Source organism: Nematostella vectensis, chromosome 13 (genome assembly GCF_932526225.1).
Source record: "Nematostella vectensis chromosome 13, jaNemVect1.1, whole genome shotgun sequence".
NCBI lineage: Eukaryota > Metazoa > Cnidaria > Anthozoa > Actiniaria > Edwardsiidae > Nematostella > Nematostella vectensis.
The window spans coordinates 2,904,258-2,931,099 of record NC_064046.1 but is presented as its reverse complement, the minus strand read 5'-3'; the positions used below and the strand labels follow the sequence as shown (position 1 = coordinate 2,931,099).

Here is a 26,842-nt window from a genome sequence, read left to right as displayed (position 1 = left end):
GTGTTAAGTTTTGGAGTTTTTTCAATCTCTCTTCCCCAGAGCCCTTTTTATTTCTGCGCATGCGCCAAACGGCTTGCGCAGAAATAAGAAGGGCTCTGGGTGCGAGATAGGTTTTTTTGTGAGATAATAATAAAATATATTATATATTATGTAGAGTGAAGAAAGGGCTGACCGAATTTTACGAAACTTCACAGAAGTAATTAAATTGATCACTTCTGTCCGCTCCGTGAGTTTTCGTGTGTTTTTGTTAAGAATTTCTCACAAAACCCAAAAACCACTAACTTTGAGCTTGGGCTCCACAAATAATGTATTTTATGTGCATTGAGCGAATCGTCTTTACCGCTAGTTTTCTGCAAATGTAAATATACGAATATCTGAAACTCGCCGTGAACCTTTTTTCTCGTTCGTATTTGTTTTAAACATGCACGCTTTGAAGAGAATTGACGCAAAATGGTAGAATCCCTTTTAATAGCTATTTATTATCTTCCCTGATGAAGACATTATTTTAGTCATTATATTATAATTTGAAGACATTATTTTCAACTTTGATTATATATTCTTGCTTTTTCAAACCATTTCACACAAAAAAAAAAAAAACAAATTCGCTAGCTTCGTGCAAAACACGAGAAACCTGTCAAACCCAGGTGTAATTTTCTGCTTGCGTAATCATGGCAGGCAGAGGATGTGTACGCGCCTACAGAGTTTTCACAACAGGAGCGTGTAGCCAGGGGGTGGCCTAGGCCCCCCCTCTTTTAGCAGCCAAAATACAGTAAATGTACGAGACATTATCTAAATACAGAATAAAATGGCTTGAAAAACCCTTTTGGGCCCCCTCCTGTTAGAAATGGCTGCACCGCTGCACAACCCGGGAAATGGACCATTATTTTTTCGCGTATTGCGTAAAACTGAGAAGACAAGTTTGAAAAGATCTTTCGAGTGCCGTGAAATGCGTAAATTTTGACTAGTATAATAACATAACTGTGCGAATAGCAGTAACAGGGTTTAGAAATAAAGTGTTTACCTTGATAATATATCTGCAAAAATACTTTATTCCCTCTATCAACAGTTGTACAATAGTAGGTATAAAAATAAATAGCGTTTTATCGGTTAGTCGCTGACTTAATGAAATCCAAGTGCTCTCCTAGTCTGCATACATTACACTTATCTTGTTAACTTGCCTGAGCCTCTAGACTAGATCCATTTTTGCGCGTTTCCTTGACAAATACAAAAGACAAACCTCAGCATAATCGTTAAGACTAGTCCTATGAAGTCTCAGTCAAAATAAACAACTAACAGTTTTTATAACAAATTTATAGGGGCTTTTCTCTTATGTTTCTTGTACTTGAGCAGTTTTTACATGTTTTTGATGTTTTAAGGGAAACTTGGCATGAGAGTTGAGTTAAAAATAATTAATTTTTTTTTTTTTAAATTGAACTCTCCAGAATGACTCATGTTTTTTTTAGTTTAACTTCTCTCAGTGGTTTCAAAAAAGCTTGCAGGAACGCGAACAGCAATCATTGTCAGTTGGGCTTCTGTCAATCGAAGTTACTTGCTTTCTAAACCAAGAATTTAAACAGGCAATTTTGGATGACAGAAGCCAAATACTCCCTATTTTATGCTAACGTTTTCAATTTACCAAAATTGTTTTTGTATTCAAGGTTTTTCATATTCTGCTAACAGCTCTCATTTGGAGTAATTCAATGTTTGGTTTTTGAATGTGCTGGTTTAGGTGCACTTTGGGCCAAGGATATAGTTGATTCAGTGCACCTTGTCTCTGTGTACCATAGGATTCCCAACAATAAAAAAACATTTCTGAATAACCCAAATGAAAGTCACCTAGCCGACTAGGTCTGATATTCACTTGTTCCCCTCTTTTACAACACATGCTTAAAAAGATGGAGCAATAGTCTTAAGTCAAAATAAATACTGACAACCTAAATACCACTTACCAAAACTTCTCAAATTTGCAACAAATCCAAAATATTCTAGGAGATGTTTTAGATAATTTGTAAAACAAAAATATTGAAATTTATTACAGTGGTAATCCACTGGCAAGTTTTTGGTTAACCTTAAATTTTATACAATATTGACCAAATACAATGCTAATAATTTATGCACAAATTTAACAAATTTAATGCCAATTCGCTAACCAAATTAAACAATTATGAGTAAGTATTGGACTATAAAATCTAACCTTAGCAGCTCTAATACCACTAAACTACAAATTGTTAAATTAGTTTAAACTTTACATCTCTGATGTATCATTGACAAGATGTGCCATAAAATGATGATCACATATCACTTAGGATGTAACCACTGTTAAAGTCTCAGCACTGTTCCATACAATATCAATGCAAGGCAAGACTTGCCTTTGATAACTTGTGTCAAACATCCAACACTAAATGATGTAGCAAGCAGCCGAATATGGGCAAAGGCACCAAAACGTGCACCAGGATTATACCTGTCATCACTAGCATCCAAATTCTTTATGTTTTTACAAACTCCATTCCAGAAATGTGAACAGCTTGCATAAGCTCCCTTGCACGGCGCTTTGCAATGACTGTAGATTGTCTTGCATTTTCCGCAGCAGCTGCAGCTTCTAAAGCTCGGTCCCTTGCTGCAGTAGCCCTTGATAGAGCCATATGCGATTTCTGCACAGCCAAGTCCGATGCTTGCTGTGCAGCCTCGCATGCAACTTGAAGTCGCTGGCGAAACCGGGTCACAAGTGTCTTAATTGGACCTTTCTTTTTAATATCAACCACTAAGTTATCATTCTCAAACTCGCCTTCGTATTTAGAAGAGTCAGGGTAGCAAGCGACGCCAAGCCCATGCCGCATATTCTCATGCCATTGCCCTATATACTTATAACCATCAGATGCTTCTAAAATTCCATAACCATGACGTTTATCATTTTTCCAGTCACCTTTGTAAAGCTCCCGCACTGGTTTCACTGGCTCTGCCTCTGGCTCTGTTTGTGTTACAGCAACGGTGCTATCCAGACTTCCATCTGCAAGTTGTGTTGACCCGCTCCCTACAGTGCTATTAACAGAGCCTGTATTGCTAGCATTGTCACTTTCACTGCCAGATTTGGGAGAATGTGGCTCAGCTGGAGGAAGTTCACCCCCTTGCCTTTTTTGTTTTGTTGGTATTACACCATTTGATTCAGCATTTGACTGTCTAGAAATTGATCGAGCATAATTTGTTATAGTGACTTTGGGGTCTCGCTTTGCACTGCGGATTCCATAACCTGACCGCATCCCAGTTTTCCACTGGCCATAATAGTATCCTGAAAAAAAAAAGATTTCAACCTTAATTAAACAACATATACTTAATATAAACCTTACATGAAGAACGACAAATATCTTTTTTGATTAAGCAGAGACAAAACCATGAAAAAACCATGAAACTTGAATCTATTTCTAAAACTCATCACTTATTATTGTTATTTTTAGCATTGCTAGTGAGAGGTAGGGGCAGAAATGCTTAATAATATCATATTTAAACCTTGGTGGTACAATGTTTCACAAAATAAACAATCACCATAGACTGTAAAACCTACTTTATTGATGGATTTTCTATTATTATCACCCAGGCAACGAAGAGCCACAAATATCAACAAGAAATCGGTTACAACATTTTTGAAAAATATTTATGGAAATACAAAAACATTATCACCATCCTATTATGCATTGAAAAGATACATTTCTCGGTAATCATAATAAATCAGCATTCAGCCATGTAATTGGCTTTTATTTTATAGGGTAATACTGAAGCTGTAACACACAAAGCACGTTTGTCTAAATTTATTCTTCGTCAGAGGGGAGCTTTCACCTTTTTTGTCCCAAGGAATGTAAAAGAAGAATAGCATTTCGCATTAGCACTAATTAAATAAAAGCCACATTTTTGTAAAAGACCGAAAGTTGGTATTCAAATTTCTGGATTTGTCTTATAAGGGTAGTCCAAGCATAAAAACGGATCAAAATTACGCGAAGCCTTTTATTTTTCACATTTCCCTTTTAAAGTTGCATTAAATAAATACAGAATCATAGCTGTTAAATTCACATGCATAAGGTGTGTGTCACAAGATTTTGGACTTTATCACAAGCCTAATTTTTGTGAGAATGTTTATACATTTTCTGTATTCACCCGCATTGGCTCTCTTGGGGTTTTCACAGATTTACTGTATTTCACCCGATTCCACAAGATTTCTGTCCAAGTGGGATGGACAGCTATGCTGAATGATGTTTTTGTGTTGGGGTATTTTTTTTTGTATTTTCATTATCGAAACATTTCTATAGATGTTAAAATTTCAACAGGATAAAAATAAGATAATTAAACGGCGGATAATATATCCCCTACGAACGTTACAGATTGACAGCGTTGTACGATTCGGGAAGTGAGAATAACCTAGGAACAGCGAGTCATTCGTAACAATTTAATTGGGTTATTTCTAAGCCATAAACAAATTTGATTTGAGGTCAACAACGATATAATATATTGCTTACGCTGAATTAAACATTTGTACTGTTTATTCATAAGACAAATCATCAAAATTGCTAAAAATAAGATACTCTGGGATACCGCAGCGAGGCAATCCTTTAACTTTGTAATAGATGATTCGATCAACATGTAAAAAACCTTTAATTAGAAAAAAATAATTTTCAACCCAAAATAGAAACACTCTATGTGCGACATCCAAAAAAATATACACGAAAAACGGTATGTAAAATAAATAGCATACTTTATGTTTCGCACATCTGTGTCGATTTCGAACCAAAACATCAAACCCGAATACAACCGATCTTAAAATATTCAAAGCGAATGAGGAAAAAAAGCCCAGCACACTTTCTATTTGTACAATGGCGGGAAAAGACTTTAGATTTAGTGACCAACGGTATACGAGCAATTGTTCACATTGGCGATCAAATCTTCGAAATCTAAAGTTTACATTCCTTTGAGAGGCCAGGCTGATGTAGGCACGTTGTTCTTCTTGCTCTGTCGATGGGAAAAGAGCGATTCGCTAGCGCACGCAGCAAATTAATTATAGGCACGACATAACAGAGCATTTTTTCTTTGCATTGCAGATGCCAATATGAAATCGTGCCCGATTTCTGATAAAAATCCGTGAAATACAAAGTGCGGCCGGCCAAACGATTTCAACTTTGATTTCGTCCATAAAGCGATACCTGAAATACGCGACGCTAAATAGCCGGGAGAGAAAAAACGGAAACACAGCATTTTAGATTCGAAATCCGAATTCTAATGTCAATTAAGTCGGTCCTTGCGTCAGCGGGCTATTTCAGGAGTCTAATCTTTCCTACGGTACGCCAGTCTATGGAGAGTGTTTTCGCGATCGAAAACGCTAATAAGCGCATGTACCGGCCTTCTAATATCCCATGCGACTAACATTGGCGCGAAAGAACTTCCAGCAAACTCCTGACATTACAGTATGCAAGACAGCCTTAAAATCAAGGGGCAGATATAATATTGAGGGAGAATTAAATATTTTCCTGGGGGGCTCTACCACGACCGTGCACTGTGTGTACAATCTAACAAAGAATTCTAAACAAACGTGCAAGCGCTTGAATGGATATGAAACTGGTATATATAACCAGGACGTTACGTCCTACATACGGACCAATCAAACAGTTGACTGTTCTAAGACATAAATTGCTCATACCTCCATTGGCGTAAACCTCGATCCCATAACCTTCTTGCAGTCCCGACGTCCAACTTCCCTCATACCGCGCGCCACTTTGAGATCGCTGCACTCCGTACCTCGCCTTAAATCCGTCTTCCCACTCTCCCTGATAAATCCATTTCCCGCGATATTCTACGCCTAAACCGTGTCTTTTCCCGCAATACCATTCACCTTCGTATCTATGACCATTTGGCCAAACGTAAACTCCACTGAGTTCAAATCCATTATGCCATGAGCCCTCGTAGCGGGCCTGTCCTTTAGGACCCGTGCAAATTCCATAGCCATGCGCTTTGCCGTTTCGCCATTCCCCACAGTAAGTGCCACCATCTTCAAAGTCAAATCGACCGCCGGACATTTTGCCCTAATCAAGCATAGCTTGAACGCAGGCTTCTTATGATTCGTGGTAGCATACTCCGCTTGTTGCTGTGTCTGAACACTTCATCAATATGCAAGCTTTGACAAGACCGCCGCGATCAGGGAAGAGCGTCCATGACGCATGCTCAGTAACACGACCGCTGACGGAATATTATCATTTTATCTGAAACCCATCCTCGAGCGACATATCCCCGTAATCTTTAGCAGCCGGAAAAAGACTTTATTTGTAGTCTGATCTTTGTTCCGATGATGCTTTTAGAGAGACTCGTCTGAAAGAGTTCTTTTTTAGGTGATGCTTTAGTTATTAGAGAGTCATTGTTTATATGTGTTGCCCCCATACTAATTGGGTGTTGTCTTCACAGCCGAACACGAGAAATAACGCAAAGTGATACCATCTATTGTTCCAAACTCGATCACGGCTAGCTCTTTCCTGTTAGTAGAAATGCGGAAAGGCGAACATCAATTTAGGGAAAAGCCATCGTGTTTACTTTCCTAAAGGGTTAGCTCGAACTACAATGGAAATTTACTTATAACCTAGGCGTCAAAAATACGCTCTTAGGCCACAGATAGCGATGTTTTAAAAGCTTGATCTTCGGCAAGCGAGCTTATATGACGTTAACTCCTAGACATAAGGTTATTGTCTGTGCAAAAAAAGTAGATAACAGAAAGCGTGCCAATGATTGACGCATTTTTTTGCTGACGAAACCTTCAAAGTAGTCACGAATCTTTACGCTTTTTAGGTACTCAAAAGCTCAAATGAATCAAACTAATTACGACAAAGTCCCATCATTTGCAACTCTTTCGTGTTGTCATTACTTAAGTAGAGTTTATCCTTATTTCTTGGGGGGAGCTATCTTCTAAGAAAAAAAGTCCTGCAATCTTAAACGTGAAGAAATCTAACGAAAAATTTGTACATCACGCGCGAATATAAATAGCATCACACTAGCAATATGGCTATAAAGAATGGCACTGCTTATAATAAAAATATGTTATTTCTTCCCTATGCGACGGGTTAACAGCGCTGTTTTATTTGTGTTTTTTTTGGAAGCGAATGTAAAAACATCAGTCGAATGCGTTTACGCTTCTTTTTGCTAATTTTGCGGAAGCCTTCTCTCCGTTAAACATTCTGTCTAACCCAAGGTTATCATTAAAATATATAATCTGAGAATCAAAATAACATCGATTTATTATTTAGTACAAACATGGCCTTCCGAAATATGTGTTTGGGTTGAATATGCTGCAAAATATCATATTCTAACCTTGGTGTACCTAAACTGGTATCATTGAAACGAGATAGAAATACGCGGTATAAGTTTGCGTTGGTTTCGTGGACTTAATCTAATAGGTCTTTCTGAAATAAAAATCCACCAGAATTAACCCTATCTGGCGCGTCAAAGATAAACCTACCAATAAACCACCGAGATAAACTTGCAGCTTTATCACAGTTGACAAGGGCTATACGACACAGGGGGGGACGTTGAGGGGTCTAATTATCGCAATACCGCACAAAATTTTGGAAAATATCGCATACCGCACAGAAGGACGACGTTTTTAAGAGCATGCGCGACATTCCGTTAACACCGCAATATTCTATTTTTTTAACGCAATACCGCAGTTTAAAAAGCAAAATCTCGCATCTCGCAGTGTATTGAAATACCGCATTCGCATAGTTTTTTTGCTCTTTTACCGCAATCTTGTACAAAAAAGGGCCAATACCGCAGTCCCGAAAACCCGACGTCCCCCCACAAACAGCTTGCATGAGCTCGTGTGAGTAGCAGTCATTTTCCCCACATCTAGCAAAGGATTTATTCATATACGCATCACGCAACGCTGAATACTTAATGATATTATAGAGAAAGATTCTAATTCACGTCGATGGGAAACTCAGGGAAGTCCATCAGGTACGGTGACCCATCCCCACTCCTCCCCTTTGAAATCTATAGGGCTTAAAATTACATAAATTTGCACCCCTCTGTGTATTTTATCGGGTCGGCCCATATTTGGTTAAGCCCAAGGTCCTTTATCTCCTTCGATGGGCGATGATAGCGTGTCATGGTAATACCGCTCACCCCACCTCACCCCTCAGATCATCATGGACACGCTACTACCGGCATGTCGTGATCCTAAACATCGCGTGATTTTTGGATGGCAAACTCCGCCCATCGGCTTTTGGCGACAGGATAACAACAAACAAAAAGCACTTCTTATTCAACATTTTGCGAATCAGCCAGAGAGTTTCTTTGTCAAAGTGGCTTTTAGAAGATCGGAAGAGAGGAACCCGACCACGTACCGGCTCCCTATTTTCAGGGATTTTGCTTAAATTGAACCCCCCCCCCCCTGTATTTTGTTTTGTTTTCCTGGATTCTGCAATTTATACACCTTCTATTTGATATGCTATGTATAATCCTGATCCTTCGAAGTATTCTGAGTAATTACTGAAAACACCCTGCGGCTACTTGATTTTTGATTGCTACTAGGGTCCAGTCCCCAACCGTGGGTTACGGAAGTGTTCCAACATGGCGGACGTAAACCTGGTCTTTTCCGTCCCTAAAACCACATCGGATCCTAAAGAGCGAGGATGCCTTATCATCGGCAACCCTGCTAGCCTTTCTCAGGTCAGCTTCGACAACTTTTCGGAAAAATTACAGCCGCGTGTGGATAGTGCAGTAAGTATCTACTTTTTATAGAATAACATTTGCTACTAAAAGTTTTTCTCCACGCGACATTGTAGAATTCTCCTACCTTTTTGCCCTTACGTCTAAGTTACCGGGTAGTTTTAAGGAAATGATACAAAAAGAAGAGAGATATTGATATGATACAGCACTTCACACTTGAGTATGATATAAATAATGATTCCATCCCTTTGAATTTTCTCCAAAAGTATTATTAAAAGATCCATCCAATTTGAGATTCTGTGTGGGCTCTGACATGCAAAATAATTGTTGGAGTGGGAGTAAAGGTCAGGCAGCTGGGGACCCTTGGTTAGTATCCCATCCACTCCTCTTCCTCAATCACACAAGCACCCTACCCCCTACCCAGGTGCGTACACAGGCGCGTACACAGGGGAGTACACACTTACCCACCCTTGGTGGCCAAAAGGCTGGTCATTTCTTTAAATACTATGCTTTTTCCATAAAATACCTATGACTGCGCACCCCTCCACAGACAACCCAGGATACTCGCCTGCACACCTACTGACCCAGGAAACTCTTCTCTCTTCTCTTAGTGACTTCGCAAACTGTAGTGATAAAGTACAAAGAAATAATTTCCCTGATTTTAGGAATGGTATGATTAATTTAGACATGTTATTTATTTCAGACATTCAATGCTGTAATAAAGAGTTTAACACCATCTGATTTCTGCCCAGTTTGGCTTGGTCAAGTTGTGCTATGCGCTTTGCCGTCAAACTCAAGTCGACACAACTCACCACACCAAACCCATGTCCTCACAAGCCTTGTGTTGTCAAACCTGCCCTATGGAGATTCCTGCATTGTGGTAAGATACAAAGGAATAAAAAGAAATGATTTTTTGATTGGAGAAAAATATCAAATATTCACTTTTGTCATTTGTCATCCTGTCAATTTAGGACAATGTTGTCTAAATATTCAAGAATCTTGTAGCACAAATGGTGATATTTTGACCTCATATGTAAAACAATTCTATGATTATAATAAATTTATAATGGATTTTGTCTTGGAGCCCAAATGTTTATAAACATTGCCTGAGTATATAATCACTATGTAAACCACAGATTTTTTGTTAGATATGAGCATAAAAATTTCCCAGTTTTAATTAAGAGAAATTCTATTGATTTCTCCATCTGACTAATAATTTACATGCACATTGATACTACTCCTCTTATTCTCATGGGGGCAAGAAAAAAAAAGAATAATTATCAGGGGCGTAGCCAGGGAGTGGCCTTGCCCCCCCCCTTTTAGCAGACAAAAATACAGTAAATGTATTAGACATTATCTACAATACAGGAGAAAATGCCTTGAAAGTCCCTTTTGGGCCCCCTCCTGTTAAAAATCCTGGCTACGTCGCTGATAATGATTGTCTACTCCTCTTAATTGCTAAGGCTGATCATGCCCCCATTGTAAAAAGAAGCACCTGTCGTCTTTTTCCAGGTTGTTTGTGAGCGTTCAGCAGTGTTTGCATCTGCTTGTGCAGTTGCCCGTTGCTTCCCACTGTTCTCACTGAAAACAAACAACAAGACAAAGAGGACCGTTACTGTTGAGTTCCTAGTCGTTGGCAAGGATGCCACGCCCCTAACGGAAGATGATGTGAGCTGTTTGACAGCTGCTGCAGAGAGTGTCAGATTGGCGGCCAAGATAGTGGACATTCCTTGCAATGATATGAACACTGATCACTTTCTTGAGGTTAGTTTTTAAAGGTTAGGCCAAGTGGGAGGGGACTCCCATAAAAACAGACGGGGTGGTCGTTGGCAAAATCTTTCCACTATTTATACGGTAAAAAGCACCATTTTGAAGTATTTTTATGGCTTTTAAGAGAAAATAAACAAACTTCTACAAGCCAACTTTATTTCTTCTTCCAGTATATCATCTTTCCATATATTTAGCTATTTGAGCAAATAAAAAATGGGGGTAACCGAATTGGTTTTTCTGTTAAAGAAATTTAACCCATTGACTCCTGGCTATTTTTGAGCTGAATTTACAAAAAAAAACAGACTGAAAACAGATACCTCCCCCCTATTCTGAGTTTTATACAGCCCGTCAAAGTCAAACACAGCTGCACCTAGTCAGTGGTATCCAAGCTTTCCAACAGTGCTTTGCGGTCCCCACTTTTAATCCCTCGTCGTTGTGCTGAAGCCAGCACAAGTTGATGGTTGCTTGTATTTTTCATCAAAAATACAGCTATGAGCATATTAGGAGAGTGTCTCAGGACATCATGAAGTCTTTTGGGGCATAATTGAGTGCTTTGCTTATGGATATTTGCAAGCAAAGGTGGATTCATGATGATTTTTTCTTGTTTGGCTTTGCCCAGATGAGAAAATAATTTTCTAATGAATCACCACAGCTCTCCTAAATGCTGTCTTTTCTGAAACCAAATTGATTGCAAAATTGCTTACACTGCTATTCTGGGTCTGTATGACCTGGAATTGATTCGTTTGGCTTCGGGGTGAAAAGACTAAAAAAAACATCTGACTTTGGGGAGAGGAGTGTTGACTGGCCCTCCCCTCGTGAATTTTCCCCTGGATCTCCCAGAATGCTTTGCAATACGTAAAGATATTTTCGTGGTTGTACAATCCTTCAAGGAATGGACATTGTGTTTTGAGGCCAAGGAAATGTACCTGGAGGATCAGAATAAAGGTATCTATTTGTGTCTTGAGCTGTGTTTGCTGATCTCTCTCCCTTGTGTGGTATTTTGAGCGTTTTATTCAGAGGGGTGATTCTGCTTTTCTCTCCTTGTTCGATTTGAGATTTGTCAAAGAACCTGTGCTATTATTCGGCTTAAGAGTTGATGCCAACACCTTGGTTGGATGCATTTCTGCAAGACCATTTATCCCTTAGACTGATGCCTGAGTATCTTCATCTTGTTGTGTTTATTTTTAATTTATGAATTTTTTGGGTTGTGGGTACTTCCCAAAGCCGGTACAGGCCGGTGGTTGAGGGGTCAATGTGTTAAAGTGAAAAAAAAGCGCCTTTTGCTACAAACACAAACACAGCCACTATGCGCAAAAGGGGTGCGCAGTGCAATTCAAGGGAATCACCTTAATAAGAAATGACCCACTTTTTAGCTGCCAGGGAGGGGGGTGCACAGCATACTAATGATCAAAGATTTTCAATAAAGTAGGACTTCGATTGTGGCTGGTTTCATTGCAAATCAATAGGTAGTATTTTCAGTTAGGCCAGGTCAAGAGGTAAACTTTACTATACAACATCTTTGTTGTAGGAAATTAAAGCTGTTGGAAAGGAGCTTGGTATTACCCCAGTTATAATCCGTGGAGAAGAGTTGAAGGAAAGAGGATTTGGAGGTATAAACAAGTTTTGCATATTGTGATACAGCAATTATTCTACTCTGTTAACCCATTATTGCTTTTTAGATTCCACGTTGCCACCCAAACTCATAACCAATAACAATTCAGAATCATGACTGTTGAATACTTTGAATACTTTTATATGTTGTGACTTGTGTGAAGGTATTTATGGTGTCGGCAAGGCGGCAGCCAATCCTCCTGCCCTTGCAGTTTTAAGCCACACCCCAGCAGGTGCCACCCGTTCGATAGCCTGGTGCGGAAAAGGGATTGTTTACGACACTGGGGGTCTATCAATCAAAACTAAGGTTGGTACTTGAGTTCTAGCTATTATTGGTACTAAAACTAAAGAGAGTTTGACTGTAGCTGTAGTATGTTACCTCTTGTACTAAAGAGAGTTTGACTGTAGCTGTAGGATGTTACCTCTTGTACTAGAGAGAGTTTGACTGTAGCTGTAGGATGTTACCTCTTGTACTAAAGAGAGTTTGACTGTAGCTATATGATGTTACCTCTTGTACTAAAGAGAGTTTGACTGTAGCTGTAGTATGTTACCTCTTGTACTAAAGAGAGTTTGACTGTAGCTATAGGATGTTACCTCTTGTACTAAAGAGAGTTTGACTGTAGCTGTAAGATGTTACTTCTTGTACTAAAGAGAGTTTGACTGTAGCTGTAGTATGTTACTCTTGTACTAAAGAGAGTTTGACTGTAGCTATAGGATGTTACCTCTTGTACTAAAGAGAGTTTGACTGTAGCTGTAGGATGTTACCTCTTGTACTAAAGAGAGTTTGACTGTAGCTGTAGTATGTTTCTCTTGTACTAAAGAGAGTTTGACTGTAGCTGTAGGATGTTACCTCTTGTACTAAAGAGAGTTTGACTGTAGCTGTAGGATGTTACCTCTTGTACTAAAGAGAGTTTGACTGTAGCTGTAGGATGTTACCTCTTGTACTAAAGAGAGTTTGACTGTAGCTGTAGGATGTTACCTCTTGTACTAAAGAGAGTTTGACTGTAGCTATAGTATGTTACCTCTTGTACTAAAGAGAGTTTGACTGTAGCTGTAGGATGTTACCTCTTGTACTAAAGAGAGTTTGACTGTAGCTATAGGATGTTACCTCTTGTACTAAAGAGAGTTTGACTGTAGCTGTAGGATGTTACCTCTTTTTATAAAGAGAGTTTGACTGTAGCTGTAGGATGTTACCTCTTGTACTAAAGAGAGTTTGACTGTAGCTATAGGATGTTACCTGTTGTACTAAAGAGAGTTTGACTGTAGCTGTAGGATGTTACCTCTTGTACTAAAGAGAGTTTGACTGTAGCTGTAGGATGTTACCTCTTGTACTTAAGAGAGTTTGACTGTAGCTGTAGGATGTTACCTCTTGTACTAAAGAGAGTTTGACTGTAGCTGTAGGATGTTACCTCTTGTACTAAAGAGAGTTTGACTGTAGCTGTAGGATGTTACCTCTTGTACTAAAGAGAGTTTGACTGTAGCTATAGGATGTTACTTCTTGTACTAAAGAGAGTTTGACTGTAGCTATAGTATGTTACCTCTTGTACTAAAGAGAGTTTGCCTGTAGCTGTAGGATGTTACTCTTGTACTAAAGAGAGTTTGACTGTAGCTGTAGGATGTTACCTCTTGTACTAAAGAGAGTTTGACTGTAGCTGTAGGATGTTACCTCTTGTACTTAAGAGAGTTTGACTGTAGCTGTATGATGTTACCTCTTTTTATAAAGAGAGTTTGACTGTAGCTGTAGGATGTTACCTCTTGTACTAAAGAGAGTTTGACTGTAGCTATAGGATGTTACCTGTTGTACTAAAGAGAGTTTGACTGTAGCTGTAGGATGTTACCTCTTGTACTAAAGAGAGTTTGACTGTAGCTGTAGGATGTTACCTCTTGTACTAAAGAGAGTTTGACTGTAGCTGTAGGATGTTACCTCTTGTACTAAAGAGAGTTTGACTGTAGCTGTAGGATGTTACCTCTTGTACTAAAGAGAGTTTGACTGTAGCTGTAGGATGTTACTTCTTGTACTAAAGAGAGTTTGACTGTAGCTATAGTATGTTACCTCTTGTACTAAAGAGAGTTTGACTGTAGCTATAGGATGTTACCTCTTGTACTAAAGAGAGTTTGACTGTAGAGGATGTTACCTCTTGTACTAAAGAGAGTCTGACTGTAGCTATAGGATGTTACCTCTTGTACTAAAGAGAGTTTGACCGAGCTGTAGGATGTTACCTCTTGTACTAAAGAAAGTTTGACTGTAGCTGTAGGATGTTACTCTTGTACTTAAGAGAGTTTGACTGTAGCTGTAGGATGTTACCTCTTGTACTAAAGAGAGTTTGACCGAGCTGTAGGATGTTACCTCTTGTACAAAAGAAAGTTTGACTGTAGCTGTAGGATGTTACTCTTGTACTTAAAGAGAGTTTGACTGTAGCTGTAGGATGTTACCTCTTGTACTAAAGAGAGTTTGACTGTAGCTGTAGGATGTTACTCTTGTACTAAAGAGAGTTTGACTGTAGCTGTAGGATGTTACCTCTTGTACTAAAGAGAGTTTGACTGTAGCTGTAGGATGTTACTTCTTGTACTGAAGAGAGTTTGAATGTAGCTATAGGATGTTACCTCTTGTACTAAAGAGAGTTTGACTGTAGCTATAGGATGTTACTTCTTGTACTAAAGAGAGTTTGACTGTAGCTATAGTATGTTACCTCTTGTACTAAAGAGAGTTTGACTGTAGCTATAGGATGTTACCTCTTGTACTAAAGAGAGTTTGACTGTAGCTATAGGATGTTACCTCTTGTACTAAAGAGAGTTTGACTGTAGCTGTAGGATGTTACCTCTTGTACTAAAGAGAGTTTGACTGTAACTGTAGGATGTAACCTCTTGTACTAAAGAGAGTTAGACTGTAGCTGTAGGATGTTACCTCTTGTACTAAAGAGAGTTTGACTGTAGCTGTAGGATGTTACCTTTTGTACTAAAGAGAGTTTGACTGTAGCTATAGGATGTTACCTCTTGTACTAAAGAGAGTTTGACTGTAGCTGTAGGATGTTACCTCTTGTACTAAAGAGAGTTTGACTTGTAGAGGATGTTACCTCTTGTACTAAAGAGAGTTTGACTGTAGCTATAGGATGTTACTTCTTGTACTAAAGAGAGTTTGACTGTAGCTGTAGGATGTTACCTCTTGTACTTAAGAGAGTTTGACTGTAGCTGTAGGATGTTACCTCTTGTACTAAAGAGAGTTTGACTGTAGCTGTAGGATGTTACCTCTTGTACTAAAGAGAGTTTGACTGTAGCTGTAGGATGTTACCTCTTGTACTAAAGAGAGTTTGACTGTAGCTATAGGATGTTACCTGTTGTACTAAAGAGAGTTTGACTGTAGCTGTAGGATGTTACCTCTTGTACTAAAGAGAGTTTGACTGTAGCTGTAGGATGTTACCTCTTGTACTAAAGAGAGTTTGACTGTAGCTATAGTATGTTACCTCTTGTACTAAAGAGAGTTTGACTGTAGCTATAGGATGTTACCTCTTTTACTAAAGAGAGTTTGACTGTAGCTATAGGATGTTACCTTTTGTACTAAAGAGAGTTTGACTGTAGCTATAGGATGTTACCTCTTGTACTAAAGAGAGTTTGACTGTAGCTGTATGATGTTACCTCTTGTACTAAAGAGAGTTTGACTGTAGCTGTAGGATGTTACCTCTTGTACTAAAGAGAGTTTGACTGTAGCTGTAGGATGCTACCTCTTGTACTAAAGAGAGTTTGACTGTAGCTGTAGGATGTTACCTCTTGTACTAAAGAGAGTTTGACTGTAGCTGTAGGATGTTACTTCTTGTACTAAAGAGAGTTTGACTGTAGCTATAGTATGTTACCTCTTGTACTAAAGAGAGTTTGACTGTAGCTATAGGATGTTACCTCTTGTACTAAAGAGAGTTTGACTGTAGCTGTAGGATGTTACCTCTTGTACTAAAGAGAGTTTGACCGAGCTGTAGGATGTTACCTCTTGTACTAAAGAGAGTCTGACTGTAGCTATAGGATGTTACCTCTTGTACTAAAGAGAGTTTGACCGAGCTGTAGGATGTTACCTCTTGTACTAAAGAAAGTTTGACTGTAGCTGTAGGATGTTACTCTTGTACTTAAGAGAGTTTGACTGTAGCTGTAGGATGTTACCTCTTGTACTAAAGAGAGTTTGCCTGTAGCTGTAGGATGTTACTCTTGTACTAAAGAGAGTTTGACTGTAGCTGTAGGATGTTACCTCTTGTACTAAAGAGAGTTTGACTGTAGCTGTAGGATGTTACCTCTTGTACTTAAGAGAGTTTGACTGTAGCTGTAGGATGTTACCTCTTGTACTAAAGAGAGTTTGACTGTAGCTGTAGGATGTTACCTCTTGTACTAAAGAGAGTTTGACTGTAGCTATAGGATGTTACCTGTTGTACTAAAGAGAGTTTGATTGTAGCTGTAGGATGTTACCTCTTGTACTAAAGAGAGTTTGACTGTAGCTGTAGGATGTTACCTCTTGTACTAAAGAGAGTTTGACTGTAGCTGTAGGATGTTACCTCTTGTACTAAAGAGAGTTTGACTGTAGCTGTAGGATGTTACCTCTTGTACTAAAGAGAGTTTGACTGTAGCTGTAGGATGTTACTTCTTGTACTAAAGAGAGTTTGACTGTAGCTATAGTATGTTACCTCTTGTACTAAAGAGAGTTTGACTGTAGCTATAGGATGTTACCTCTTGTACTAAAGAGAAATTGACTGTAGAGGATGTTACCTCTTGTACTAAAGAGAGTCTGACTGTAGCTATAGGATGTTACCTCTTGTACTAAAGAGAGTTTGACCGAGCTGTAGGATGTTACCTCTTGTACTAAAGAAAGTTTGACTGTAGCTGTAGGATGTTACTCTTGTACTTAAGAGAGTTTGACTGTAGCTGTAGGATGTTACCTCTTGTACTAAAGAGAGTTTGACTGTAGCTGTAGGATGTTACCTCTTGTACTTAAGAGAGTTTGACTGTAGCTGTAGGATGTTACTTCTTGTACTAAAGAGAGTTTGACTGTAGCTGTAGGATGTTACCTCTTGTACTTAAGAGAGTTTGACTGTAGCTGTAGGATGTTACTCTTGTACTAAAGAGAGTTTGACTGTAGCTGTAGGATGTTACCTCTTGTACTTAAGAGAGTTTGACTGTAGCTGTAGGATGTTACTTCTTGTACTAAAGAGAGTTTGAATGTAGCTATAGGATGTTACCTCTTGTACTAAAGAGAGTTTGACTGTAGCTATAGGATGTTACTTCTTGTACTAAAGAGAGTTTGACTGTAGCTATAGTATGTTACCTCTTGTACTAAAGAGAGTTTGACTGTAGCTATAGGATGTTACCTCTTGTACTAAAGAGAGTTTGACTGTAGCTGTAGGATGTTACTTCTTGTACTAAAGAGAGTTTGAATGTAGCTATAGGATGTTACCTCTTGTACTAAAGAGAGTTTGACTGTAGCTGTAGGATGTTACCTCTTGTACTAAAGAGAGTTTGACTGTAACTGTAGGATGTTACCTCTTGTACTAAAGAGAGTTTGACCGAGCTGTAGGATGTTACCTCTTGTACTAAAGAGAGTCTGACTGTAGCTATAGGATGTTACCTCTTGTACTAAAGAGAGTTTGACCGAGCTGTAGGATGTTACCTCTTGTACTAAAGAAAGTTTGACTGTAGCTGTAGGATGTTACTCTTGTACTTAAGAGAGTTTGACTGTAGCTGTAGGATGTTACCTCTTGTACTAAAGAGAGTTTGCCTGTAGCTGTAGGATGTTACTCTTGTACTAAAGAGAGTTTGACTGTAGCTGTAGGATGTTACCTCTTGTACTAAAGAGAGTTTGACTGTAGCTGTAGGATGTTACCTCTTGTACTTAAGAGAGTTTGACTGTAGCTGTAGGATGTTACCTCTTGTACTAAAGAGAGTTTGACTGTAGCTGTAGGATGTTACCTCTTGTACTAAAGAGAGTTTGACTGTAGAGGATGTTACCTCTTGTACTAAAGAGAGTCTGACTGTAGCTATAGGATGTTACCTCTTGTACTAAAGAGAGTTTGACCGAGCTGTAGGATGTTACCTCTTGTACTAAAGAAAGTTTGACTGTAGCTGTAGGATGTTACTCTTGTACTTAAGAGAGTTTGACTGTAGCTGTAGGATGTTACCTCTTGTACTAAAGAGAGTTTGACTGTAGCTGTAGGATGTTACCTCTTGTACTTAAGAGAGTTTGACTGTAGCTGTAGGATGTTACTTCTTGTACTAAAGAGAGTTTGACTGTAGCTGTAGGATGTTACCTCTTGTACTTAAGAGAGTTTGACTGTAGCTGTAGGATGTTACTCTTGTACTAAAGAGAGTTTGACTGTAGCTGTAGGATGTTACCTCTTGTACTTAAGAGAGTTTGACTGTAGCTGTAGGATGTTACTTCTTGTACTAAAGAGAGTTTGAATGTAGCTATAGGATGTTACCTCTTGTACTAAAGAGAGTTTGACTGTAGCTATAGGATGTTACTTCTTGTACTAAAGAGAGTTTGACTGTAGCTATAGTATGTTACCTCTTGTACTAAAGAGAGTTTGACTGTAGCTATAGGATGTTACCTCTTGTACTAAAGAGAGTTTGACTGTAGCTATAGGATGTTACCTCTTGTACTAAAGAGAGTTTGACTGTAGGTGTAGGATGTTACCTCTTGTACTAAAGAGAGTTTGACTGTAACTGTAGGATGTAACCTCTTGTACTAAAGAGAGTTAGACTGTAGCTGTAGGATGTTACCTCTTGTACTAAAGAGAGTTTGACTGTAGCTGTAGGATGTTACCTTTTGTACTAAAGAGAGTTTGACTGTAGCTATAGGATGTTACCTCTTGTACTAAAGAGAGTTTGACTGTAGCTGTAGGATGTTACCTCTTGTACTAAAGAGAGTTTGACTGTAGCTATAGGATGTTACCTCTTGTACTAAAGAGAGTTTGACTGTAGCTATAGGATGTTACTCTTGTACTAAAGAGAGTTTGACTGTAGCTGTAGGATGTTACCTCTTGTACTAAAGAGAGTTTGACTGTAGCTGTAGGATGTTACCTCTTGTACTAAAGAGAGTTTGACTGTTTCTGACAGACTGGGATGCCCGGCATGAAGCGAGACTGCGGTGGTGCAGCTGGTGTGCTTGGTGGGTTTAGAGGAGCCGTCAAACAGGTCAGTCTTGTTTTGTCTCAAGTTTCTCCCTCTAGAATGTTCCCCTGTGAGAATATAGTATACATGTCACTGCGTTTAAAAGATCACTCGTGATAAACTGTTTACTATTCTGTTTTCGACAGGGGTTTAAGGAGAATCTCCATGCAGTGTTCTGTCTTGCTGAGAATGCGGTTGGGCCGCTGGCTACCAGGCCTGACGATATCCACACTCTCTACTCTAAAAAGTGAGTGGAAGATGTGATGCTGACAATGGTGCTGGTAGCGATGATGGTAGTGATGGTGCTGATGTGGTGATGGTGATAATGATTATGATGGTGATGATAGTATTGATGATGACGATGGTGCTGGTAGCGATGATGGTAGTGATGGTGCTGATGTGGTGATGGTGATAATGATTATGATGGTGATGATAGTGATGATGACGATGGTGCTGATAGTGATGATTGTGATAAGGATGGTGAATGTAATAATGATCGTGATGGTGGTCAAAGTAACGATGATAATGATGGCGTTGATAGCAATGATTGTGATGATGGTGATGATAGTGATGATGATGATGGTGCTGATAGTGATGATTGTGATAAGGATGGTGAATGCAATAATGATCGTGATGGTTGAAACAATTTGTCTACTCAATTTGTTCTCTTTGTCTCCCTAAACAGAACTGTAGAAATCAATAATCCTGACGCAGAGGGAAGACTGGTACTAGGTGATGGGGTAAGGTAGCATATAGCTAAAATAATCTGGAGTATTATACATATAATTTACTAGATTATTTGGATGCAAATTTCTCATGTACTGTACAATCAATGAAAATAAACTTAATCACGAACGTGCACTATAAAAAGGAGGTTACTTAGGCAAGCTGTCATTCGTCATTTGATGTCACTCAGTGCAGAGCTCCGTAGAGAGAGGCCAGAAAGCAACAATAGAGTTCATAATTGTCCGAAAAACCCCGATTGAAGTAAAAACATTCTATCTATTAGCGTTTTCTTATAACAAAACAAAAAAGAAGAAGGATTAGATAGGTTTTGAAGTGATGAATTTTGCGAATTTGTTGTTTGTCCATGTGCGCACATGAAAGGAAGGTACAGACTCTGTTTTTGAATTTTTTTTTTTTAATTCAAATGAGCGTGTACTGTGTTTGATTTCTCAATGACTATTTTTCTCCCCGTTGTATTAGAAAATGGATCCCAAATACTTCACCACATATGCCTAATAGTTAACATTCTTTAGTACTTAAAAGTTATCATAGTTAATCGCACGAAGGATTTATATTTTGCTATGTTTTCCTCCTGCATTTGGGAGGTCTACACTCAATAAAGTCTAGTTGTGAATGACGACGACTTGCGCGAGAGCTCGCAAAAAAGTAGGCGGAGCTATCCCTTTTATAGTGCGCGTTCGTGTTTAATAGTGCAAAGCGTTCTAGGAGTTAGGCCCCCTTGAAAAGCCTAGTCAATCACACCGTTTTCATAAGAATTTTTGAAATAACTTTCTTAAAAACAAAGATTCATACATCATTTACTAAATTCAATAAATAGTATTGTTTCCCCAAATCGAGGTGCCCAATTCAGCTGATGGTGATGGGTGCTCTCTCGCACTTCTCGTATTTTGATGACAAAATGGTGGCTGACAGGAACACTTTAATGTATCTATTGTAGGTAGTATTTTTGTCCTATTTATGTCACTCACAGAAAATATTACACCTCCCACTTATTATACTTCTCGCTCACAGATCAACAAAGATATTCCATGTTTTTTTCTGGACAGGTCTACTATGCCAGGAAAGACCTCAAAGCCGACATTGTCCTGGACATGGCTACGCTAACTGGTGCCCAGAGCATCGCCACTGGACGCTACCACGGCGGACTGCTCACAAATAACGAGGACTGGGAACAAGTGTGTGTAAGAGCAGGCCGGAGCAGTGGTGATCTTCTGGTGAGCATGTACTTACTTGCTTTGATACTGTTTCTTTTTCTGTAGTCTTGTAGTTTTGCATAGGCATCGTTTACTTGTGCACTCCTGTTTTTTTTTTATATATAAACCTTTTTATGATAATGTTCAGTCTGGGATTTTCAGTCTGGGAAATTCTAAGAACATGCTAACATATGCTTAAAACGATTGTTTTCTTTTTTTAGGTTTTAGCTGGTGTGTTTTTTTTATAATTGATTCGAGAATCATCCTTCTCAATAATCTAAGAACGTTATCAGCCTTGAAATGATCCAAAAATAAGAACGGCCCAGCTTCAACTGAAAATTAAGCGTTTCTTAACGTAAATCACATCATTCAATTACTATATATTTACTGCTAATTTATTTATTATTTAAGCACCCATTGCCATACTGCCCTGAGCTTCATTTCTCCGAATTTTCGAGTGCTATGGCTGACATGAAGAATTCAGTAAAAGTGAGTATCGGTCAAACGACTAAACCACAATTCTTGAATCAATTTCATAACTCACTCTGGCTCGTCTCTTTTGGGTTGAGCGGGCACTTAGCTGGCAAGGCAGTCCTCGTGGCCTCGTGGTCTATCTAACGATCATGCCTCCGACTGACTGGAGCATCAGATTGGTGCAGGCCCCTAGCCAGGGGGGGTTCGGACGAACCCCCCCCCCCCTCACTCGGCTTGAAGGTCCGCTCAGAGCAAACAAAAAAAATTTAACGTTTGGCTGGATTACCGTACACATCAATATGTCTTTAAAATGACTAAAAAAATCTTTTTTAATAATCATCTTGATTATTATCGCTACTGTATATGTTAAAAAGCACCCTGTTAATAGGGTGCTTTATAATACATTGTAAATACAAGATTGAATTTATTTGAAGTATTGATTGCCTTATGTAATAAGGCGAGGGGAGGGGTATACCGGAAATTTGGTCCGCTAAAATGAAAAAAACGAACCACCCCGCTCAAAATCCTGGCTACGGGCCTGTGGTGACGGGATTTATACATATCGTAATCGTGTTCCTTAAATATGTTTTTGTCTCGATTTAGAATCGCGATAATGCGCAAAGTTCTTGTGCGGGTCTGTTCATTGGTGAGTATTTAATTCACATCTCTTACCATATTCTGCTTACTTTTCGCGCGTACTTAAATTCGCGTTTTTCGCGATTTTATAAAATTCGCTAAGGTAAAGACTCGCGAAATGTGCCGAGAAAAGTTTCGCGATATTAAAGGTGTACATAAAATTAAAATGGATAAGGTAATTTATTAAAAGATCCATAGGGATGACTCGCAGAAACTTTTTCCTATCATATACTTCTTTGACGTAATTTCTTCAAGTTTCCTCTCCATCTCTATCACTTTTGGGTCCCCCCTACCCCAACTCTAATTTTCGGTGTATAATAATTTTCAAGATTCAAGTCCCTTTTGGCTAAACATAGCCCTTCTTTTCCTCCTTTGATATAATCGATCCCTGACAACATTAAAGCAGATAGTGATGTGATGTCCGGCATGCGACTTTGGCTAAAGAAAACTTTCCAGAGCCTTTCTGTTCCTCCTTTAATATAATCGATCACTAACAACGTTGAAGCAGTTGGTAGGAACTCAGTCCTTTCACAGCCACGTGTCTGGCGTGCGACCTTGTATACAACTCGTGTAATGTATATTTTTGAGCACGAAATCACGATGATCTTTCATTCCTATTTTTGATTATCCATATTTGTAATCATTCTTGTTATGTAAACAGGAAGTCACCTTGGGTTCGACTACCCCGGGGCGTGGATTCACATTGACATGGCCGCCCCTGTCCACTCGGTTAGTAACACAACACACCACTTAGTCACGCAAGCTTACTCATGTATTATGTATTAGCATATATGAATTGTCACGTCACTCTGTCACGCAAGCTCACCCTGTCACACGTATGATATATGGTACTATTTTGACTCTAGGGTGAATGTGCAGTAGCGGATCTAGGGGGAGGGTTTAGGGGATTTAAACCCCCGTTTGGGCTGCCAGAAAGCCATATGTAATAAAAAAAATTACCCCCTCCCCCCTTTGTCACTGAACTAAACCCCCCTTTTGGACAAAAGCGAGATCCGCCCCTGAATGTGGTTCGTGCTTTGACAGTCACGTGTCAATGTCTTGCAGTCACATGACCATATTACGTTACATTTTGTAACGCACTACTATTTTGACTTTAGGCTGAACGTGCTACAGGTTATGGCGTAGTCACATGTCCATGTCACTGAGTCACATGACCATGTCACTGAGTCACATGACCATGTCACGGAGTCACATGACCATGTCACGGAGTCACGCCATTTGTACTTTTTGTAACGCACTACTATTTTGACTCTAGGGTGAACGGGCTACAGGTTATGGCGTGGCTCTACTGATGACGTTGTTTGGGGAGTGTTCATCTAGCCCTCTACTCCAAGCCATAGCGCCCACAATGCCAGCGAGGACATGCTAGTCTAGCGACCCAACTCCATAGCTTGCACACGGTAGACAGACTAATATAGAGACCTCAAACAAGCCCACATTGGCGCGCACCAATAAAGAAATGGTGAAATTGTTATCCTTGAAATAAAAGCATCATCTATTGTCTTTCATTGGCAGGATTATTTTGGGATGGGATTAGTATAGGAAAAGGCGCGTAATATATAAATGGTACTACAAAGATTAATTTACTGGATTATTTTGGGCTGGACTTCGTTTTATATTCTTATAATATCCTACTAGATACGACGTGACTGCTATAGAATAGGTACTTCTATCTTTAGTTATTTACATTTTCCTGCTTTCAGTAAAATATGAGAAATATATGAGCCCCTTGGTAATTTCGGATGGTAACACTGCCTTTGGCAATTGTCATCAACCTCGTTCCCAGGGTCTTCTGGGTAATTTTTAATATGGCGTCTAGCTGAAGAAGACGCCATATTGAAAATTACCCAGAAGACCCTGGGAACGAGGTTGAATTGTCATTTGCGCTGACAACGTATCTTGAAATAGTTGTATCTCTCGTGTGGTTACAGGTTTTGATATAAGTGTCCTAATCTAAGCTTACGTGTGCAAAACTGCGCAATTATATGATTTCAAAGCCATATGTATGTTTTGATACAAACGGTGAGCAGTCCTCGTGATGAAATAAGAAATTGACGTCATATCAAGAGATTTACGTCATATCCGTTTTGATGACCGTCCGCGCGTCCATTCCACAAAGAACCTCGAACAGCCCTCTGGGACGGGGGACTGAAACAGGAAGGAAAAGTAAAAAAAATATATTCATTCACTGTCTACGTGTGACAGCGTGAAATGGACTTTACTTTGTCTTGTGCGTGTGTATGTTGTAAAGAGTGTGCGTCTTTTAATTTCTCTTATTTTGGGTAGCCTTTGTTTAATTTCCTTATTTAGATGTCATGACCTTATTTGTAAAGTGTCTACACGTGTGTGATTTCTGCATGTTTTGGAATAAATTTAGTTCTGTCCCAGCGCTCGCGTCGTGAAGCTGACAATTTGTTTGTCTCCGTAAACTTTCGAGCCATCCGCCGAACCGACTTATTCTACTCTGTCACATACGCAAAGATGGAGTGGCTAGCAGAACGGATATATTTATTCACTGTGAAAAGATGGTTTCGGAGTGGCTAGGAGAAGGGATGTCTTGAACCCGAGTTTCCAGCGACTCGCATAAACCTACCAGGTTTCCTGTCCTTCAGACAACGATAGAGACTGGAGACATAAGTCATTATGGAAATTTCATCCGGGTCTTTGGTGTTTACTACGTCACACGGGTCCAGTAGCCTTGGAACACCGAAATGCTGCTCGGCCACGCGGAACGCCTGCTCATAAAGAATTGGAAGTAGCTATTGCGATTTTATGATATTCAGTTTTTATTCGATCGTTAAATAAAACTTACGAGCTCGTTGTTTTCTAGTGCGTTATCCTTTGACAAGCTTTCAAAGTCACTGCAAAAATTCAGAACAATATAATTAAACACACCTGTCACTGCCTCAGCAAGAAATTTTTTCTTGTTTTTCTCTATTTAAAAAAATCTAGAAGGCTAAGCAAATGACGAATTTAACCTGCTTATGTGAGATCAAATCTCATGCTCTAAAACACAAAGAAGGTTGCATTATTAATGAGATCAAGATTCTCCTTATTTTTCTTTAGCTATATAAGTTTTTGTTTTAATCAAATTGGGAAGAAAATCCTCCATTACCACCCGTGTTACCTCGCTTTTTTGTTTCCTTCACACTCTTAGAAGCTTGTTTACTTAAAAAGAAGTTAAAACTCTAGTTCTTTCTTCCATTTTTAAATCAAGTGAAAGCTATTTAAATTACCATGAAAACGTCCCAATAGAATTTACGTTTGATAAAAGCCCTACAATACACTTACATAAGTTCAGGCCGAAATCGATGGAGCAAAGCACAGACAGCTAGTCCATCTTGCCAGCTATAGGTCATGTCCCGTATGTATACATTCTTGTACCCAAACGTGTGCCTGCGACACCATTCAAGCAGCGCTTCTCTGCCGCGAAGTCGACCATTCTTGCGACCTGTTGCATTCATCCTAAACTTGCCGCCTATTTCACTTTAATGGCTCGAGAAAAATACAGTAGTCACAGCAATGCTTTCTCGGGAGATGAAGTTTTCGTGAAATCTTAAGAATATCAAATTATGTACTATCTTATCGCTGTAGAAAGTAGAGCGTATTGTGTTTTCGCGTTTTGATAAGACGATTTTAAAGCCGAGTTTCGCGGCGTCGTCCACGAGGGAAATAAAGCAACAGCTGAAATTGTAACAGCTGTCCCCTTAGCACTAAACTCTTTCCACTTCCGTCTGCTTTATGCTTGAGAGAAAAACTGTTTGTACGCTATACATCCCCGAGATCCGTCTGGTTTCAGGAAGATACAGGAAGTTATCTGTTATCTTTAAGAAGATAACATCTTGAGTACTTTTTCACGGTATTGATAGATTGTTCCGGGGCTCTTTTTGCTTTTTAAAGATATGTTCTTGATGTGTGCGAAAATGTTCGCTCTTTTATTTGTATCTTTTTGTTCAGTATATCCACACGATTACAATCTAGCATTTAAAAATACAATTTTGTTATACCTAATTTAGCCCTTGAGCAACTAGCTATGAAAGATTTTCTGGCAATCCCATTTATGTCGACCAACCACCCTCTGTTGCTGTTTACCTGATAAAATACAGCGGTCTCAGGGAAGAATCTAGCTTTTTGCCAAGGGGGGGGGGGGGGGGTGGTTGGGTTGGGGGGCTGACCCAAAAAGGCTCGACATTATTTTACCTTCGTAACGATTTTGGGATGAACAGACGAAAACTATAAAAAAAGGCATCAGCCCCAAGGGGGGGGGGGGGGGGGGGGGGGACCGTAAATCCGCTACTGGGTCTATTTGCTATAAACCTTAGGTGCTTTGTGTGACTCGGTAATGAGCGAGAGTTAAAGTAGTGGCGTGGTTGGCCAGTATTTCTGGTCAGATCGACCTACTACTGGCCGAGGTTAGCGCTGTCTGTACGGGGCCTTACACGCGTTGTGAAAGTTCGCCAAAATGGTTACGGGTAAAAGGAGCGGGTAAGAAAGGTTTTGAAAAAAAGTACGACCAAGTGTTTTTTAGTTTGAGTCGCTTTTTCATTAACAATATTAAA

At 39.3% G+C, this 26,842-nt stretch overlaps 3 protein-coding genes and 1 long non-coding RNA gene across 4 annotated transcripts; 1 reads left to right on the top strand and 3 right to left on the bottom strand.

The window, feature by feature from the left end:
• Window positions 1-1,031: 1,031 nt before the first annotated feature.
• LOC5513404 (junctophilin-1) lies at window positions 1,032-6,276 on the bottom strand. Its single transcript, XM_001633575.3, has 2 exons — window positions 5,681-6,276; window positions 1,032-3,286 (listed from the first exon to the last, which is right to left on the bottom strand). Exons 1-2 carry the CDS (start codon window positions 6,054-6,056, stop codon window positions 2,487-2,489), a joined length of 1,176 nt encoding a protein of 391 aa, XP_001633625.1. The 5' UTR covers window positions 6,057-6,276; the 3' UTR covers window positions 1,032-2,486.
• Window positions 6,277-8,553: 2,277 nt separating this feature from the next.
• On the top strand, window positions 8,554-23,786 carry LOC5513403 (probable aminopeptidase NPEPL1). The gene is made up of 13 exons (XM_048720528.1): window positions 8,554-8,742; window positions 9,395-9,571; window positions 10,204-10,455; window positions 11,990-12,071; window positions 12,237-12,379; window positions 19,159-19,236; window positions 19,359-19,459; window positions 19,898-19,952; window positions 21,006-21,173; window positions 21,564-21,641; window positions 22,230-22,272; window positions 22,924-22,991; window positions 23,539-23,786. The coding sequence occupies exons 1-13, from the start codon at window positions 8,593-8,595 to the stop codon at window positions 23,650-23,652; spliced, it is 1,509 nt and encodes a 502-aa protein (XP_048576485.1). The 5' UTR covers window positions 8,554-8,592; the 3' UTR covers window positions 23,653-23,786.
• On the bottom strand, window positions 19,034-21,059 carry LOC125558956. The gene is made up of 2 exons (XR_007306196.1): window positions 20,928-21,059; window positions 19,034-19,280 (listed from the first exon to the last, which is right to left on the bottom strand). It is a non-coding gene; the product is annotated as an uncharacterized LOC125558956 (long non-coding RNA).
• A 91-nt stretch (window positions 23,787-23,877) lies between the features above and the next one.
• On the bottom strand, window positions 23,878-26,546 carry LOC5513402 (MICAL-like protein 1). The gene is made up of 4 exons (XM_032382934.2): window positions 25,575-26,546; window positions 25,096-25,144; window positions 24,877-25,018; window positions 23,878-24,431 (listed from the first exon to the last, which is right to left on the bottom strand). The coding sequence occupies exons 1-4, from the start codon at window positions 25,745-25,747 to the stop codon at window positions 24,355-24,357; spliced, it is 441 nt and encodes a 146-aa protein (XP_032238825.2). The 5' UTR covers window positions 25,748-26,546; the 3' UTR covers window positions 23,878-24,354.
• Window positions 26,547-26,842: the final 296 nt, after the last annotated feature.